We start from the raw sequence: 16,293 nt of genomic DNA on the forward strand, positions 1-16,293 counted from the left end.
AAGAATCAGAGGAGCAGACAAAATGCAACGTCTGCACAGATCTTAATTAATTTCTTGTTTTTTAATGGGGATTACAAGAAATGGCATATTTTCAGGGCATAGGTGTTAGCCAATTTCATTGTGAAATAATATTAATTCACTGAAATAGTGAGACTATTGATCGACAAAAAATGTGTACCTCAAAGGGTTGGAAACTGAGGGTGTTTTGTAATGGCAAACCAATGGAATGAATAAACATTTAAAGAGGGACTAGGAAAAGAAAATGGCAGAGGGAGCAGGTTTATATCCCATGTCCCATCTGTTTCTTGTGATAATCTCATAACCAGGTGGTACCCAGGGTAACCTAATACAGGAAAACCATGAGCAGGTAGGTCATCTGGGGTCGTGAATGCCCCTTCCGCCCATAAGAAGGAGGGGGGGTTGCAGGCAGGTAACACGAGCCCTGCACATGCTCAGGGGATGGGGTCATCCCCTGGCACTAATTGGTCGAGCCCTGGGTGCGGTGCCCGGGCAACCGGCCAACTGGCACGGTGGCTTTGGGCGTGCCTGCTGCATTTAAGCAGGACGCTCCCAGGGCTCGGCCTCTTGCTTTCCTGCTCCCTTCGTCTTGTATCTTATTTCTCTGGGGGAGGGATCGGGTCCTTGACATGCAATTTGCAGCATTCTGGTGGTGACATGTATGTTTTTAAAATTATGGAGCCATTTTTTACCATTTGCATAAGAAAGGTAAAGGGACCCCTGACCATTGGGTCCAGTCGAGGACGACTCTGGGGTTGGGTTGCGGTGCTCATGTCGCTTTAATGGCAGAGGGAGCCGACATACAGCTTCTGGGTCATGTGGCCAGCATAACTAAGTCACTTCTGGCGAACCAGAGCAGCACACAGAAATGCCGTTTACCTTCCCGCCGGAACAGTACCTATTTATCTACTTGCACTTTGACGTGCTTTCGAACTGCTAGGTTGGCAGGAGCAGGGACCGAGCAACGGGAGCTCACCCCGTCACGGGGATTCAAACCGCCGACCTTCTGATTGACAAGCCCTAGGCTCTGTGGTTTAGCCCACAGTGCCACCCGCGTCCCTTTTATTTGCATAATACCCGTGTCTCAATCCAGAGACAGTATTAATTCATAAGTCCTATTTAGATCAAGGCCGATTAATGGATTTCGGCACAACCTTCTTTTAACTGGGCCCATGGAGCCATATCGAACTTCCTCCTTTCACGATCGCCAAGAGCCTTTGTGCTAAACGGAAGTTGCACTAGTGAAAGTTTATGCGTTCAACAACTGTTTCATGTTGCACAGCAATCTTTGAAAATGCACTTTCCCTTGCACAGTAGCTGATTCTTGCTGTGCAATCTGTTGCATGGCAGACTTTAACAATGTATTTCTGTTTTCCCTTGTGCAACAACATTCCCCCGGTATAACAAGTATACTACTAGGTGACTTTAACTTACTGTAGCTCTGCATGGGATACAACCCCCAGTCTCCATCCTTCTGCCTGTTTATAGACTGCACTGTATTTATAGAATGCCATGTCTTTGGTCTGCCCAGGCTTCACCTTGGGCGTCTAAAGTTCAAGGTTATGGTTCACAAAAGACATGAAATAATTTAATGCCGAATGCTAATAAGCGTCTTTGTTTTGCTTCGTTCTTCTAGGGCATCAGCAGTCTGTTCAGCTCCCTTAAAGTAGTCAGGCTCCTCCGGCTTGGTCGCGTGGCTCGGAAACTGGACCACTATATTGAGTATGGAGCAGCTGTCTTGGTTCTGCTGGTGTGTGTCTTTGGTCTTGCAGCCCACTGGCTGGCCTGCATTTGGTACAGTATCGGGGACTATGAAGTTATCAACGAGGATAAAAACACAATACGAAACGAAAGTTGGCTCTACCAGCTGGGCGAATCCATAGGATCACCGTATCAGTTTAACAGGTCAGGAAGTGGAAAATGGGAAGGAGGGCCAAGCAAGGATTCTGTTTATATCTCATCTTTATACTTTACAATGACTAGTCTCACCAGTGTTGGATTTGGAAACATTGCACCAACCACGGATGGAGAGAAGATCTTTGCTGTTGCTATGATGATGATCGGCTGTAAGTATTACTGGACTAATTTCTACTATACAGTGTTTCAGACTGCAATATCCCCCCCCCCCCGGTAAGCTTCTGCTACTTCCCTTACATGCTTGAAATAATGACCAAGTCAAATGATTTCTTAAGGATGCAGAGATTGACTTTGTGATGGATTGAGTGAATTGGTTAGAGCGTGGTGCTGATAATGCCAAGGTTGCAAGTTTTATGCCTGTATTGGACTATTGGAATATTCCTGCATTGCAGAGGTTGGACTAGATGATCCTTGGAGTCCCTTCCAATGCTTTTTTAGGGTATTTTTGAAGGGAACAGCCAGTGTGGTATAGTGTAGGGTTGCCATATTTCAAAAAGTAAAATTCCCGACACCTGCTTTTTAAAGGAAAACCCCTAAATTCTTTGCACTTTTTTTTTTAAAGGAAACCACCAAAATTGTTGGGCTTTCTTGGGGAACAAATAATAATAATTTTTAAAAAGCTTTTGGAGTTGTTTCCGCTGCTTTTTCCATCTCATTCCCTATTTTTACACCCTAAAACGAGGGCATGTCAGGAATTTTCTAGATTCTAGATAGATATTTTCTAGATACTAGAATGGCAAGTCTAGTATAGTGGTTACGGAACCTGGGAGACCAGGGTTCAAATCCCCCCTCAACTGTGAAGCTCACTGGGTGACCCTGAGCTGCTCACTCACTCTCAACCTAACCTGCCTCACAGGGTTATTGTGAGGATAAAATGGAGAGGAGGAGAAGTCTGTAGGCCACCGCAAGCTCCCTGGAGAAAAGGTGGGATATAAATGTAAGAAATAAATAAATATATACTTCTCTACATGGTGAATGTACCAGCAATCAAAATCAGTACTCACCTAAGTCATTGACAAGTAAAAAAAGTAATGTGGCTTGGCCCTAACATGCATGTTTTAGAGGAGAACACTTTGCCCCTTTTACATTTTCGTTGGTAAAATCATTGTAGACACATAATCAAACAAAAGGTAAACTCTTTACCATACCATAGATTTCAGCTGTTGAACACATGTTAAAATCTAATTGAAATCAGTGGAGCATCAAAGTGCTTGAAAAGTGACCTATTTTTTAGTGCGGAATAAGGAGAAATCACAATGGGAGGAATTCAAAATCATGTTTTTTTCCTGATCATTCAAGGAGTGCAAGCGTTTCTGCTTGCCAGGCAGAAGCAGTCCCCTTTCCCCTCCTCTCTGTTTTTTGGGTGAGGCAGGGGCATGCTGGAGGGGGCGGGGGGGGAGAATCCCTATTGCACTCATGAGAGCCCTGGTGCTGGCTTCTACTAGCTCAGAGGATTCATTGAATCTGACCCAATTCAATCAAAATGTTGGGTTTTTGTTGTATCTAGTGATATCAGGTTGCATAGTTTTCAGTGCAATCCCATGCACGTTTTACTCAGAACAATCCCACTGAGTTCAGTGGGGTTTACTCGGTATATAGCATTGCTTAGAAATAACAGTACTTTAAACTATGGTAGTTACAGGTAGGTAGCCGTGTTGGTCTGCCATAGTCGAAGAAGACGTGTATCTGAAGAAGTGTGCATGCACACGAAAGCTCATACCAATAACAAACTTAGTTGGTCTCTAAGGTGCTACTGGAAGGATTTTTTAATTTTTTGTTTTAATTAAACTACTTACTGTAGGCATTATATAAATAAACCTTAGAGCTCCTAGTTGCCTGGTTTGATTGTGCCTCTTCCATGTATTGTTGTTGTTGTTGTTCAGTCGTTCAGTCGTGTCCGACTCTTCGTGACCCCATGGACCAGAGCACGCCAGGCCCGCCTATCCTTCACTGCCTCTCGCAGTTTGGCCAAACTCATGTTAGTAGCTTCAAGAACACTGTCCAACCATCTCATCCTCTGTCGTCCCCTTCTCCTTGTGCCCTCCATCTTTCCCAGCATCAGGGTCTTTTCTAGGGATTCTTCTCTTCTCATGAGATGGCCAAAGTACTGGAGCCTCAACTTCAGGATCTGTCCTTCTAGTGAGTACTCAGGGCTGATTTCTTTGAGAATGGATAGGTTTGATCTTCTTGCGGTCCATGGGACTCTCAAGAGTCTCCTCCAGCACCATAATTCAAAAGCATCAATTCTATGGCGATCAGCCTTCTTGATGGTCCAGCTCTCACTTCCGTACATTACTACTGGGAAAACCATAGCTTTAACTATACGGACCTTTGTCGGCAAGGTGATGTCTTTGCTTTTTAAGATGCTGTCTAGGTTTGTCATTGCTTTTCTCCCAAGAAGCAGGCGTCTTCTAATTTCGTGACTGCTGTCACCATCTGCAGTGATCATGGAACCCAAGAAAGTGAAATCTCTCACTGCCTCCATTTCTTCCCCTTCTATTTGCCAGGGGGTGATGGGACCAGTGGCCATGATCTTAGTTTTTTTGATGTTGAGCATGTATAACCCTATGGAAATACACAGAAAAGTGACGGGTTGGTTTCCTCATTTTATGGACGGAGATGATTTGTATTTTTTAAAAGTATGGAAGGAATGCAACATCTCACTAAGGCAGTGGTTTTCAAAGGTAGTGCGCTACACTGGTGTGGCAGGAGAGTATGGCATGTGTGGCTGGAATATTCGAGGACAATGAATGAAACATTTAAACATTCCAGTGTAGTATCATTTCTTTATTTTTAATTTGTGGAATAAATTTGGTGTGGCACGAGCAAGTTTTTATTCTGAAAGTGTGGCCAGGGGAAAAAAGTTTGAGAGCCACTATGCTAAGGTGATTGCTCTGGCAGGTGAAGCATCTTGGCTTGCCAAAAACAACAATATCTCCTCTCCTCCCCATATGCTGTTCTGGGGGGTTCTCCTGACAACTTTGTGCGTGCACAGAGGGTGCTGGGGCAGGAGAGGGGAGTAAGTCCTGTTGCGCAAGTGGAAGTCCTCGCGCATGGCTTCTGCTGACATGATGCATTCATTGAATTGCACCCTAAATTTCAACCTCAGTCTTTGAATGTCAAAACAATGATGATAGCAGTTAGGGCTTACATACTAAAAATGGGTTTCTGTAGTGCTCCCTTGAGAGCACACCTTTGCTCAACAAACAGTGTCATAGAAAACAACCAGGAACACATGTGTCTCGGTCAATAAATGTGCTTGTTTTAATACGTAATCATTGTGCCCTTTTGATTCTCTGTTTCCAACGTTCCGTGTCTGACAACCCTATACTGTATAAAAACTCAGACTTTAAATGGGAGTAGTCAAGAGAAACAGCACAACTTCAAATACTTCATTGGAGTCAAGAAGATGAGAAATGCTGGCATGGTTAGATTTATTCGAGAAGGAGTTACTGCTTCTAACTTGAGAAGGAGATTTGAAGGGCTCCGTATAATGAAATGCAGAAAGTAAAAGACTGTAATGTCACATAAGATGTTCTCAGCGGAATCAAGGCAGGCAAAGAATAAAAATTCTTTTTTTTTCTTTTTGCTTGCCTGTGTTTGAGGAATACTTGAGTTTAGAACTGAAATGAAAGGGTGCATGACTGAACCAAAGACTATAAAATGTTAAGAGAAATGGTTTGGTTGAGATGCATGTACTCAAAGCATTATGACATTTCCGGCTTGGGGAAAAAAGACCTCTTTATTGAGAGGGCTAAACAAAGGATGTACTGTGTTGATAAAACAGCATAAAAGCATTTGGCAAATTACCTATAGTAAATACAGCAATAGCTTTCTGCTGCAAACTGATTTGGATCATCAAGCCTATGACTCATTAAGAAAGAGAAAGGGAGGGGGTTTAGCAGATAATACAGGAGACCTCTTGAAAGAGATTACACTGAGAATTAACTTGATGCTGGAGATGCTTTGAGAGTGGAGCAGAAGAAAGAAGTTTCTTGACTGCTGAAGGGAAATAATGTTCGCTGAAAGGAAAGTTGCCAGTTACTTTCTGTAGAGTGAAGGGTGTGTACCCTTCACTTGTGCTCCCATGTGGGTTCCCATAAGCAATTCATGTGGCACATTTTGTGGGTTAAGCAGGGAAAAGCCAGGCACCCTCACATGCCAAACGCTTATTTGCTGGTTATGTGCTTGATAGGAATGGTCCCTTGTTGTTTTGTCATTGGTCGCCAGGTTTGTTTGTCCAGCGAATGCGCAAGTCCATTTGTAAGTAACTGTGATGTTGGGAAGATTTTTCAGTCTGCTCTCAAGTGGAGATATTTGCGCATTTGCTTTGCTCTGGTTCTCTGGAAGTCATGCTGTGCTGATGAGGATGCACCACTCATGAGGCAATGTGAGGCAAACGCCTCAGGTGGCAGGATCAACAGGGCAGCAGAGCCCGATGGAGATATAATAATAATAATAATAATAATAATAATAATAATAATAATAATAATAATAATAATATATTTATACCCCGCCCATCTGGCTGGGTTTCCCCAGCCATGCTTGTTCCTGATATAGACCTTCATTCACCCCTTCCTCCAAGGCAAGGAAGGGGGTGCCATTTTGTGGTTTGCCTCAGGTGCCAAAATGTCTTGGGCCAGCCCTGGGCTCATCTGATGTGCTGCAGCTGCTCATGTCAAGTAAATGGAAAGAAGAACTTCGTCACCTAGAATGTAATCCCATGAACACACCAGGTATGTATGAGGGATGAAACTGCAATGGGAAGAACAAACAAACATTTGAATGTAAGCTGTGAGTAGCCAACACGGTTCACTCCAGATGTTTTGTACCAGATCAGCCACAGCTAGATCTGTTCCAGCGTTTCCATGATCCTCAGGGTTCCTTCCAGCTCTACATTTCTATGATGGGGAGCCAGCCATACTTTAAGTTGGTTATGTGGTACTGAACTGCACTTCTCTTAAAACTTTAGTGCTAAATTTAGAATGAATACAATAGGCATCATGTCTATCAAGTTTTACCATTTAGTGTGTGCTAATAAGGCTTTTGATTTGCCATTTTCCTAACAGACTTCAGCAAAGTGCATGGCATGTGATCTGAGATGAAACTGACATAAGATGTTAGGCGGCAATTGTATGATCCCCTTTTGATGTTAATTCCTTATATCGCTTCACCAAAAGGGCTGGAGATAATCAGCAAACTGTATTTGCTGACATTGATTGAGCTGATTTTTGTGAAATTGGTAAAGGGTGAAAGATTTATATGATCTGAAGAGAAACCAGAGTATTGAGCTCAGAAGAATAGTTGTTTTCTCTGCTTTTAAATGTGAGTTTCCTCAAATACCATCTAGTCTGCATGCATTCTACTTGAAATAAGAACAATAAATTTCGCTGCAATCCTGTGCCCATTAACAGGGAAGTGGCAGATGGAGCACAACAGTGTAAGCCTAAACATAACTACTAGAAGTCCTACTGAATTGAATGAGACTTACTCAGAAGTAAGTGCCATTGGAATCATTGTCTAAAATGCACAGTATAACTCATTTTACCCATTATATTCAGATGCATGGGGGCTGTGTTGTCAATATTTATTAAGGTTGATTATGGTTTATCACAATAATTTCCAACGTATTATAGGGTTCCTTCACATAGTTTGTCTGTTACTAGAAGACCACTTTAGGGCTTCAGTAGCAGCAGCAGCAAAGGGATATCAGCAGAAGGATGCAAGACTTCTAGCAGTGTGCAAATACGTGCTCACTGACATTAAACAGTGAGCCCGTGTTAAAATACTCAGTCCTGATAAAGTCAACCATGACTGTGTGCCATTAAAAACAGTGGAACAATCATCTTAGCTCCATATTATTTAATGAGAACTAGTCATGACTAACTTCATCTGAATCTGGGTCAGATTATTTAAAGAACGTCTGTTGTAGTTGTTTCTTTCTGATAACAGCAGAGATATAGAAACTCCTGTTACCTGAAGAGAGGACCTCCCTGGTTTCTCTTAAGGCGGAGTCGTGACACATTAGTGTGTCGGCTGCAGTGGGAAGTTGTGTCACATGATATGTGTCCATATCTCTTATAAGGGGATAGTTTAACCTCTGGTTTGCTAGTGAAACTGAATTGCTGTGTTGCAAAATGATGCATGTCTAAAAAGTGTCTTACCAATATGAAAAGTTTGGAAAGCTCTGCTCTAAGGAGTGCCCTTGCATGCAGTCAAACCCCTGCAAAATCCCCTGACATGTGCCCTAATGTGATATAGCCATAGCTGAGAGACGCATTTACTCATTTCGTATTCCCTTCTCTTGCAAAAGTGTGATGGTTCCAATCCAGTGTATGCTATGTGTGCTGAAGCTAAAAACAATGAGATGAATAGAGCGATTATTTTTTATTTTATTTTACTCTAATTTTATGTTGTGAACCGCCCTGAGATCTTCAAAGGGTGGTATAATAATAATAATAATAATGATGATGATGATGATGTACCAGAGATGGGTGAGTCTTCCTTGGCAGTACTTGGATTGGCTCAGAATTCTCCTGAGATTTCTTGTGGAAAGCTAGGAAACTTTTTTTTTGGGGGGGGGACTTAGGGCGGAGGAAGGGGGGCAATGGGAGCACACCGCCCCCTTTGGCGCGATCCCGGTAGTGTTCCATTGTGGCTGCCCCCCGCCCCTGCTGGGTGCCCCACCCCCGCAGGCTGCATGCCCCGCCCCCAGTATGCATGCCCCGCCCCTTTGGGCGGTGTGGCCCGCCCCCAGGACGCGTGCCAGCCCCTGCCCCACCTGCTCCCCACCCCTGTTGCCGGAGAATGAAGCTCTGCCACTGCTCCCACCACCCCAAACAGATTTTCCCCTTATCCAGTGCCATTTTTTTCTAGAAAAAGAGGTGCTGGAACTCTTATTATGGCAATGGCACCCACCTGAGAGGTGCCAGAACTGAGTTGCTGTGAGTTCTGGCTGAAAAAAGCTCTGTTTCTATAAGCAATGATGATTCATGAGCAGCAAGGACAGGAGAGGTAAAAAGGATGGGTCCGCCCAGGGCCGGCGCGTCCATTTAGGCGAACTAGGCAATTCCCTAGGGCGCCAAAATGGAGGGGGCGCTGGCCAGGCTTGGGCGGGACGGGCTAGCAGCAGCTTCTCCGTTGTAGCGGAGAGGTGCTGCTTGCCTCCTACACTGCCCCCGGCTCCCGCTAAAGCATGCTTTGGCGGGCGGCAGGATGGGCGAGCAGCAGCTTCTCTGCTACAGCGGAGAAACTGCTGCTTGCCTCTCCACCACCCCGCTTTGGCGGGGGGCGCGCAGGGGCGCCAGAAGGTGGTTCACCTAGAGCACAAGAAGCCCAACACCGGTCCTGGGTTCTCCCCTTCTCCACCTGTCTCTCATCACCATTATTGTGTTGTAACTAGGTATGAGGTAGTTCCGAGAATTACCACATTCCACTGCAGTGTTTTAACCTGTTTAAATCAGGTAGTCACTACTCATGAGGTCAAGGCAGGCCAGCGGCTGGCATACTGCAAATAGGTTTGAGTGAGCAACTTGTTCTGACCAAGGTTAGGGGTCAGCTGAGCCCTTATGAATCTCTTCTTCCAGCCTGTCCTTCTCAAGCTCCGCCCCTTTGGCCTGAGGCCTGTGGATGGATCTTAAAGCTCCAACCCCCATGGGAACCTGATATAGGCAGTCAGAACTACTGTAGTGGTTCTGCGGTAGTTCTCAGGATTACGGTTTCCATGGTCCCTCGTGCTATTTTCATCGGAAGCGTCTTCTAAATTTGGCACCTTTATGCCAATCTTGTTGTTGTTGTTCAGTCGTTCAGTCGTGTCCGACTCTTCGTGACCCCATGGACCAGAGTACGCCAGGCACGCCTATCCTTCACTGCCTCTCGCAGTTTGGCCAAACTCATGTTAGTAGCTTCAAGAACACTGTCCAACCATCTCATCCTCTGTCGTCCCCTTCTCCTTGTGCCCTCCATCTTTCCCAACATCAGGGTCTTTTCTAGGGATTCTTCTCTTCTCATGAGGTGGCCAAAGTACTGGAGCCTCAACTTCAGGATCTGTCCTTCTAGTGAGTACTCAGGGCTGATTTCTTTGAGAATGGATAGGTTTGATCTTCTTGCAGTCCACGGGACTCTCAAGAGTCTCCTCCAGCACCATAATTCAAAAGCATCAATTCTACGGCGATCAGCCTTCTTGATGGTCCAGCTCTCACTTCCGTACATTACTACTGGGAAAACCATAGCTTTAACTATACGGACTTTGGTCGGCAAGGTGATGTCTTTGCTTTTTAAGATGCTGTCTAGGTTTGTCATTGCTTTTCTCCCAAGAAGCAGGCGTCTTCTGATTTCGTGACTGCTGTCACCATCTGCAGTGATCATGGAACCCAAGAAAGTGAAATCTCTCACTGCCTCCATTTCTTCCCCTTCTATTTGCCAGGAGGTGATGGGACCAGTGGCCATGATCTTAGTTTTTTTGATGTTGAGCTTCAGACCATATTTTGCGCTCTCTTCTTTCACCCTCATTAAAAGGTTCTTCAATTCTTCCTCACTTTCTGCCATCAAGGTAGTATCATCAGCATATCTGAGGTTGTTGATATTTTTTCCGGCAATCTTAATTCCGGTTGGGGATTCATCCAGTCCAGCCTTTCGCATGATGTATTCTGCATATAAGTTAAATAAGCAGGGAGACAATATACAGCCTTGTCGTACTCCTTTCCCAATTTTGAACCAATCAGTTGTTCCATATCCAGTTCTATATGCCAATCTATAAGATACCAAACGAACAGCAGGATTGGATGCTTTAAATAATTGGCTTTCTCTTCAAGTCATTTGTCGTGTACTTCACACTGCGTGTGCAATAGGGAATGTCACTGCTTGAAGTCAAACTGCTGGTTTTGAGAAGGATCTCCTTTTGAGTCCTTTTAGTTATATTGCACTCAACACAGTTCTGGATCTGTCAGCTAGTCCCCCATTTTCTTCACTGAGGTATGAATTCCATGAGGCTAAAAAAACAAAAAACAAAATAAAATTAAAATAATCCATGCCAGGAAGACCAGAGCGAGGTTTGCAAGCAATAAATAGATAATAACTTCGGATTTCAGATCAGTCAGAATAATGTGTTCTGATAGTGAGAAAAAGGTTATAAACAGTAGAAATGGAGGTCTGAAAGGTCAGAATCATGGAAATGCATACATATTGGTTGGAATAATAGCGGTTAAGCAATGGAATCCATGAATCAAAGCAAACGCACACCAAGAATGACTATTTCCCCCACCTAATCGACTTCATTAAATGTTAGCATTAGTGCAGTCATCGCAATGTCATAGAGGGAGGCTGAAAGCAAAGGTTGTGAGGATGCGTGAGAGAGAAATCAAGAGCAACACCAATTATTGTGTTGGTTTGCCTTGTTTTAAATAGGGTGCAGAGGTTGAAAAACACTGACATGCTTTTTTTGGGGGGGTCAAAGATATTGGGGGGGGGACAGGGAGGGGAGAATCAGCGAAGACCAGAGGGAAGGGATATTTAGCAATCTTTGCTGTTGAATCTGTTGCAGGTGAGATGGTGAAATGGCAGTAGAACTTAACAGCATTTCTTGTCACTGTGTGTTTGTGTGTGTACAGTGATGCGTGTTGGGACTGGTGGGGTGGAAGGCAGAGAACCCAAACAGTAGATTGATCCAGAGCCAATGAGAGGTGAAGTAACAGCCAATGAGAGGCAGAGGCAACTAATTCTAGTGCAGTCCCATCCTCTTCCCTGCTGAGTTCTACAAGGGCAACAATGAGATCATGGACTGGCTGTAAGAAGGCAGGCAGGTGGAAGTTGGACAGGGGCAGGCTGAGTATGTGTGTGTTCATGTGTGCATTTATAAATGACCTGATATTAAAAAATATATATCCAAGCAGCGTACAAGAGAAAAACAATAAGCGCCACCATCAAAGCAAAACTGTATCACAAAAGCATACTAAACCAAATAAAAACAGGACTTTCAGAGAATTCAAACAAATAAGATCAGGATCCAATCTTATGGGTCAGGGAAAGCCCGAGCAAAAAGATATGTATCTGAAAGATTTCTGGAGCAACCAATGTTTGTATCGCATATGAAAGAGGGAAAGGCATTTCATAGGGCAGGGGCAATGGCGGAAAGTGCCCATTTTGGGGGTAATTGCCTTTTGATAAGATGCAGTACTTTGAGAAGAATTTCCCTAGATGATGGCCATAGCATTCTGCTCCATCTACAGCTTCTGGACCAATCCCAAGGGAACCCAATATAGGATGCATTGCAGTAGTCTAGTCGTGAGGTTATCAACACATGAGTCATGGTAACCAAGCTATCTCTATCTAAGAAAGTGTCTAGTTGGCCGACCAGCCTAGGCTGATACTTGGTGCTTCTCACCACAAAGGTCAAATTATAGAAATATCCAGAGAGCACACCCTTTTAAGCAAATGAATTTGCAAATCATACACAGGACCTTTTATAATGCCCACTTGCAATATGGATCCTGTGAGCGAGATGCAATCTAGTTAATACACATTCAAGATGATTTGTTTGTGGAAGCTCCAAATCAGCTTTCATTGTGCAAACTGAATTTGCTGAATCCTACCCAAAAAACAGTGACAGTCTGGAAAGTGACCTTAAGTCTCCTAGCCACTATGTTACATCACCTCTTGACATCTCTGCATTGTCTCTGCTAATACTGTATGCCAGAATCCATATGCTGAGTAGCAATTACATAGATGTGAGTGACAGCTGTTTCCCTTTTATCATGACAGAGGGTGCCCAGCCAGTAACATTACTAGCGCATGCATGGTTCCGATGCATGCTCCCCCCCCCTTTAGCATTGTATGAATCAGCCACTAGAGGGCTGATATGGGAATGCAGAATTCTGGTTTTCGCAACTGGAAATGGCAAATGACATCTTTACTGTCCCGTGAATTCTATCCATTTGATATGCTCAGCAGTTCAGCCCTTTCTTGCTTGTAAAGTTTAATGGAGAAGTATACTAGGCCCATGTAATTTTCTTTCTGCATGAGGTATTGTACAGAGCCTATTTGATCATCTGCCAGCTACAGAAATGACCAAGCTCCTTATTGCAAAACTGAGTGAAAGGAATAAAGGGAATGAAAAAGCATGAGAGAAAATGCTGCTGTTTTTTTTTTTTTTTAAATCTGATCTATTTTTGTTACTGTTGAAATAAGGTTTTGTCCCAAAATGTCAACTGGAGCAACTCATCCCCACATCTTTTCATTGTCGCAGATTCTTGCCCCCTTTCTGCTTTGTGTTTCTTCACTGCTCCCTATTCTTTAGTGAAAATATATATGCTTGGGATGCAGTTCAGTTTGCATTGAAAGGGGAACCTATCTAATTCTCATTTTCCAGAACACTACGTGAACCCAAAGCACAACCATACTTCAAGATATAAGGGAGTCCCATATGCTCTGAGGGTCTGTCCCTGTGCCTCGGGAAAGGTTGAATCAACCGAACACATTCTCCTGACCTGCCCATTTTATATTGCTCTTAGACAGAAACTGATAGCTCCACTCTTAGGCCACCTTAGCCTGGTAGATGGAGAATGTCAGGTTTCGTTTTTGCTGAATAACTTTACTGGCACCACAACTTTTGAGGTGGCCAAATTTCTTTTTTTGGCCCTTAAACAGCGTAAGGTCAAAATCGATGGTATCGATATGGGTTTTTATGTATAATTTACTTTTACTGTATGTTTTAGTGTAAACCCCTCTGAGTTGTCTCAGGTTTTTAAAATTTGTATGGATGATTGTGTTCTGACTGACGGTCGAATAAATTGTTATTGATTGATTGATACTTCAAAATTCACACTTCTCTGAATTTTGCAGTGCAGTTCTCTCCAGCCAAGCAATGTTTTTTTTTAAAAAATGCATATAGTAAGGTAAAACGTGCAAAAAGTTTTGCATATTAGTGAAAGTAATATAAAAACATGCATGATATCAGGAAAAGTGGCTTTGCATACATATGTATTGGGATAAATTTGCACTAACATGCTCGTGGATTTTCATTAAGACTTCTTTTAAAAAATGGCAAACTGATGTGGAAATGTGGAGAATCAAATATAAGACTGGAGAAACAAGAAACTAAGAGAAACCAAAATTGGCAGATTTGACCATCCCTAGCACACACTTACCCGCCCCCAATACCTTGCCTTGTTATATAATTTTATGATCATGTTTATTTTATTTAACAGAATTTATTCACTACTTAATTTAAATATATAACCTCTAAACGCATGGTCAGAGCTTGAGAACTCATGTATTTGAATCCATAGCCTGTCCATGCTGAAAAATCAGGGCAAGTCAGTGGGTGACAAAACATAAGTTCCTTAGTAAAATATCCAGGACAATTCAAAATCTCTCATAATCCTGCTCCCCTCCCCCAATATTTCTATTGCAATTTGCCTAAATTCAGTTTGCCTTCATCAGAAAAGGAAAAGGTAAAGGGACCCCTGACCATTAGGTCCAGTCGTGTCCGACTCTGGGGTTGCGGCACTCATCTCGTGTTACTGGCTGAGGGAGCCAGAGTACAGCTTCTGGGTCATGTGGCCAGCATGACTAAGCCACTTCTGGCGAACCAGAGCAGCGTACGGAAACGCCATTTACTTTCTCGCTGGAGCGGTACCTATTTATCTACTTGCACTTTGACGTGCTTTCAAACTGCTAGGTTGGCAGGAGCTGGGACCGAGCAACGGGAGCTCACCCCGTCGTGGGGATTCGAACTGCCGACCTTCTGATCGGCAAGCCCTAGGCTCTGTGGTTTAACCCACAGCACCACCCACGTCCCTGCCTTGATCAGAAGAGTTGCTCAAAACTGTCTCCTCACCAGACAGGCAAAACAGGCCTATGAATCTGCAGAAAGTGGAGAGAATCCTCAGCACAATGTTATTTACCGTAATCAAGATGATCGTAGCTTATGAGCTTCTGCTGTAGACCTAATGCAAGAATGAATGTGAGTGGTTGTGCTTAGCAGGATGGGTTCATTTCGGTCCATATGAAATAAATATTTGACACATTATTAAACTGATCAATAACCCCAAAGAGGATTCAGATGCTGTTCTGGTTTGTGTGCAGCTTCTTCTCGCTGCCCGGGTTCAGTTCACTTCTGCAGAGTTTATCCTCTGTCGGCTTCTCAAAAATCCTATCACTGCGGTTATGCCAGCATCGAATGTAATATATTTCCCTGAGCCTGAGAGTAGAAACTCACATCCCTTGAGGATGGATGGGGAAAGTACTTTGAAATGACCAAATAGAGCAGCTTGCTTTTTATTAAAATTCACACCGATTTTTACAGTTTTCTCTTTGGAAAACCTGTAGGAAGACAAGCGACTTAGAAATGCTTCACCTACTGAGACTGAAGTGGAAATAAGAAGCAGAGTCTCCCCTTTGCTTCACAATGAAATACAGGATAGCTGGTCTTTGCTCTAGAATGAAGCGGTGGAACCCATCCAGTGTTTCCACCAGCACATTTACACCATGCTGACCTTGCCACCCCTCCCCCTTCCCTTGTACCTCTCGGTAAACAGCAAGGAGACCAGGGCAATGGGAGGCCAGGTGAGACCCACCAACCATTACTGCATGCAGGAAAGCATGCATGTATGATTTTGCAGCTGGTATGGACAATGGTTAGGAATATGGGAGTGGAGGTCTTACAAGATCTGGGGGTTCCCCATTCCTGACACAGAGCCAACCAGTTGAATTCCAGACTCTCCAAGTGTCCCTATTTTCCAGAGACGGTCCCAGATTTACAAGAGCCATCCCGGTTTCTGGTGTGATCCTGGAATGTCCTTGTTTTTCCTTAGGATGTCCCTGTTTTCATTGGAGGAATGCTGGAGGGTGTGGAGTTATGTCACACACGCCCAAGCCAAGGAGATAAGTAACTGTACATCCTTTAGAAGACACCTGAAGGCAGTCCTGTATCGGGAGGTTCTTTAATGTTTAATGTCTTATTATATTTTTATATACAGTGGTACCTCGGTTGTCGGACGTAATCCGTTCCGGAAGACCGTCCGACTTCCGAAATGTTCGACAATCGAGGCGCAAAGGGCGGTCGGCAATGTCAATGGGGATGAAAGGAAAACACGCAGTGGAAGCCGTTCGACTTCCGAGGCGCATTCAAAAATGGAAGCAATTAGTTCCGGGTTTTTGGCGTTCATGTTCCGAAACATTCGTCTTCTGAGACGCTCAAAAACCGAGGTACCACTGTATGTTGGAAGCCACCCAGAGTGGCTGGGGAAACCCAGTCAGATGGGCAGGGTATTAATGATGATGATGATGGAAGGTTATGAAATTATTTCAGTGGTGAGAAGGTTGTAGAGCAGCCTTTGTTTCATTACTAGAAGTTCACTT

At 43.8% G+C, this 16,293-nt stretch overlaps 1 protein-coding gene across 2 annotated transcripts in view; it reads left to right on the forward strand.

Annotated features, from left to right (window-relative positions):
* Positions 1 to 16,293, forward strand: part of KCNH1 (potassium voltage-gated channel subfamily H member 1) — a 218,599-nt gene that overhangs the window by 71,365 nt on the left and 130,941 nt on the right. For both annotated transcript variants that reach the window (XM_033144832.1, XM_033144833.1), the window contains exon 7: positions 1,655 to 2,084. In XM_033144832.1, the coding sequence (XP_033000723.1) occupies positions 1,655 to 2,084 (430 nt within the window). The remainder of the gene's footprint in view (positions 1 to 1,654; positions 2,085 to 16,293) is intronic.

Source organism: Lacerta agilis, chromosome 3 (genome assembly GCF_009819535.1).
Source record: "Lacerta agilis isolate rLacAgi1 chromosome 3, rLacAgi1.pri, whole genome shotgun sequence".
Taxonomy (NCBI): domain Eukaryota; kingdom Metazoa; phylum Chordata; class Lepidosauria; order Squamata; family Lacertidae; genus Lacerta; species Lacerta agilis.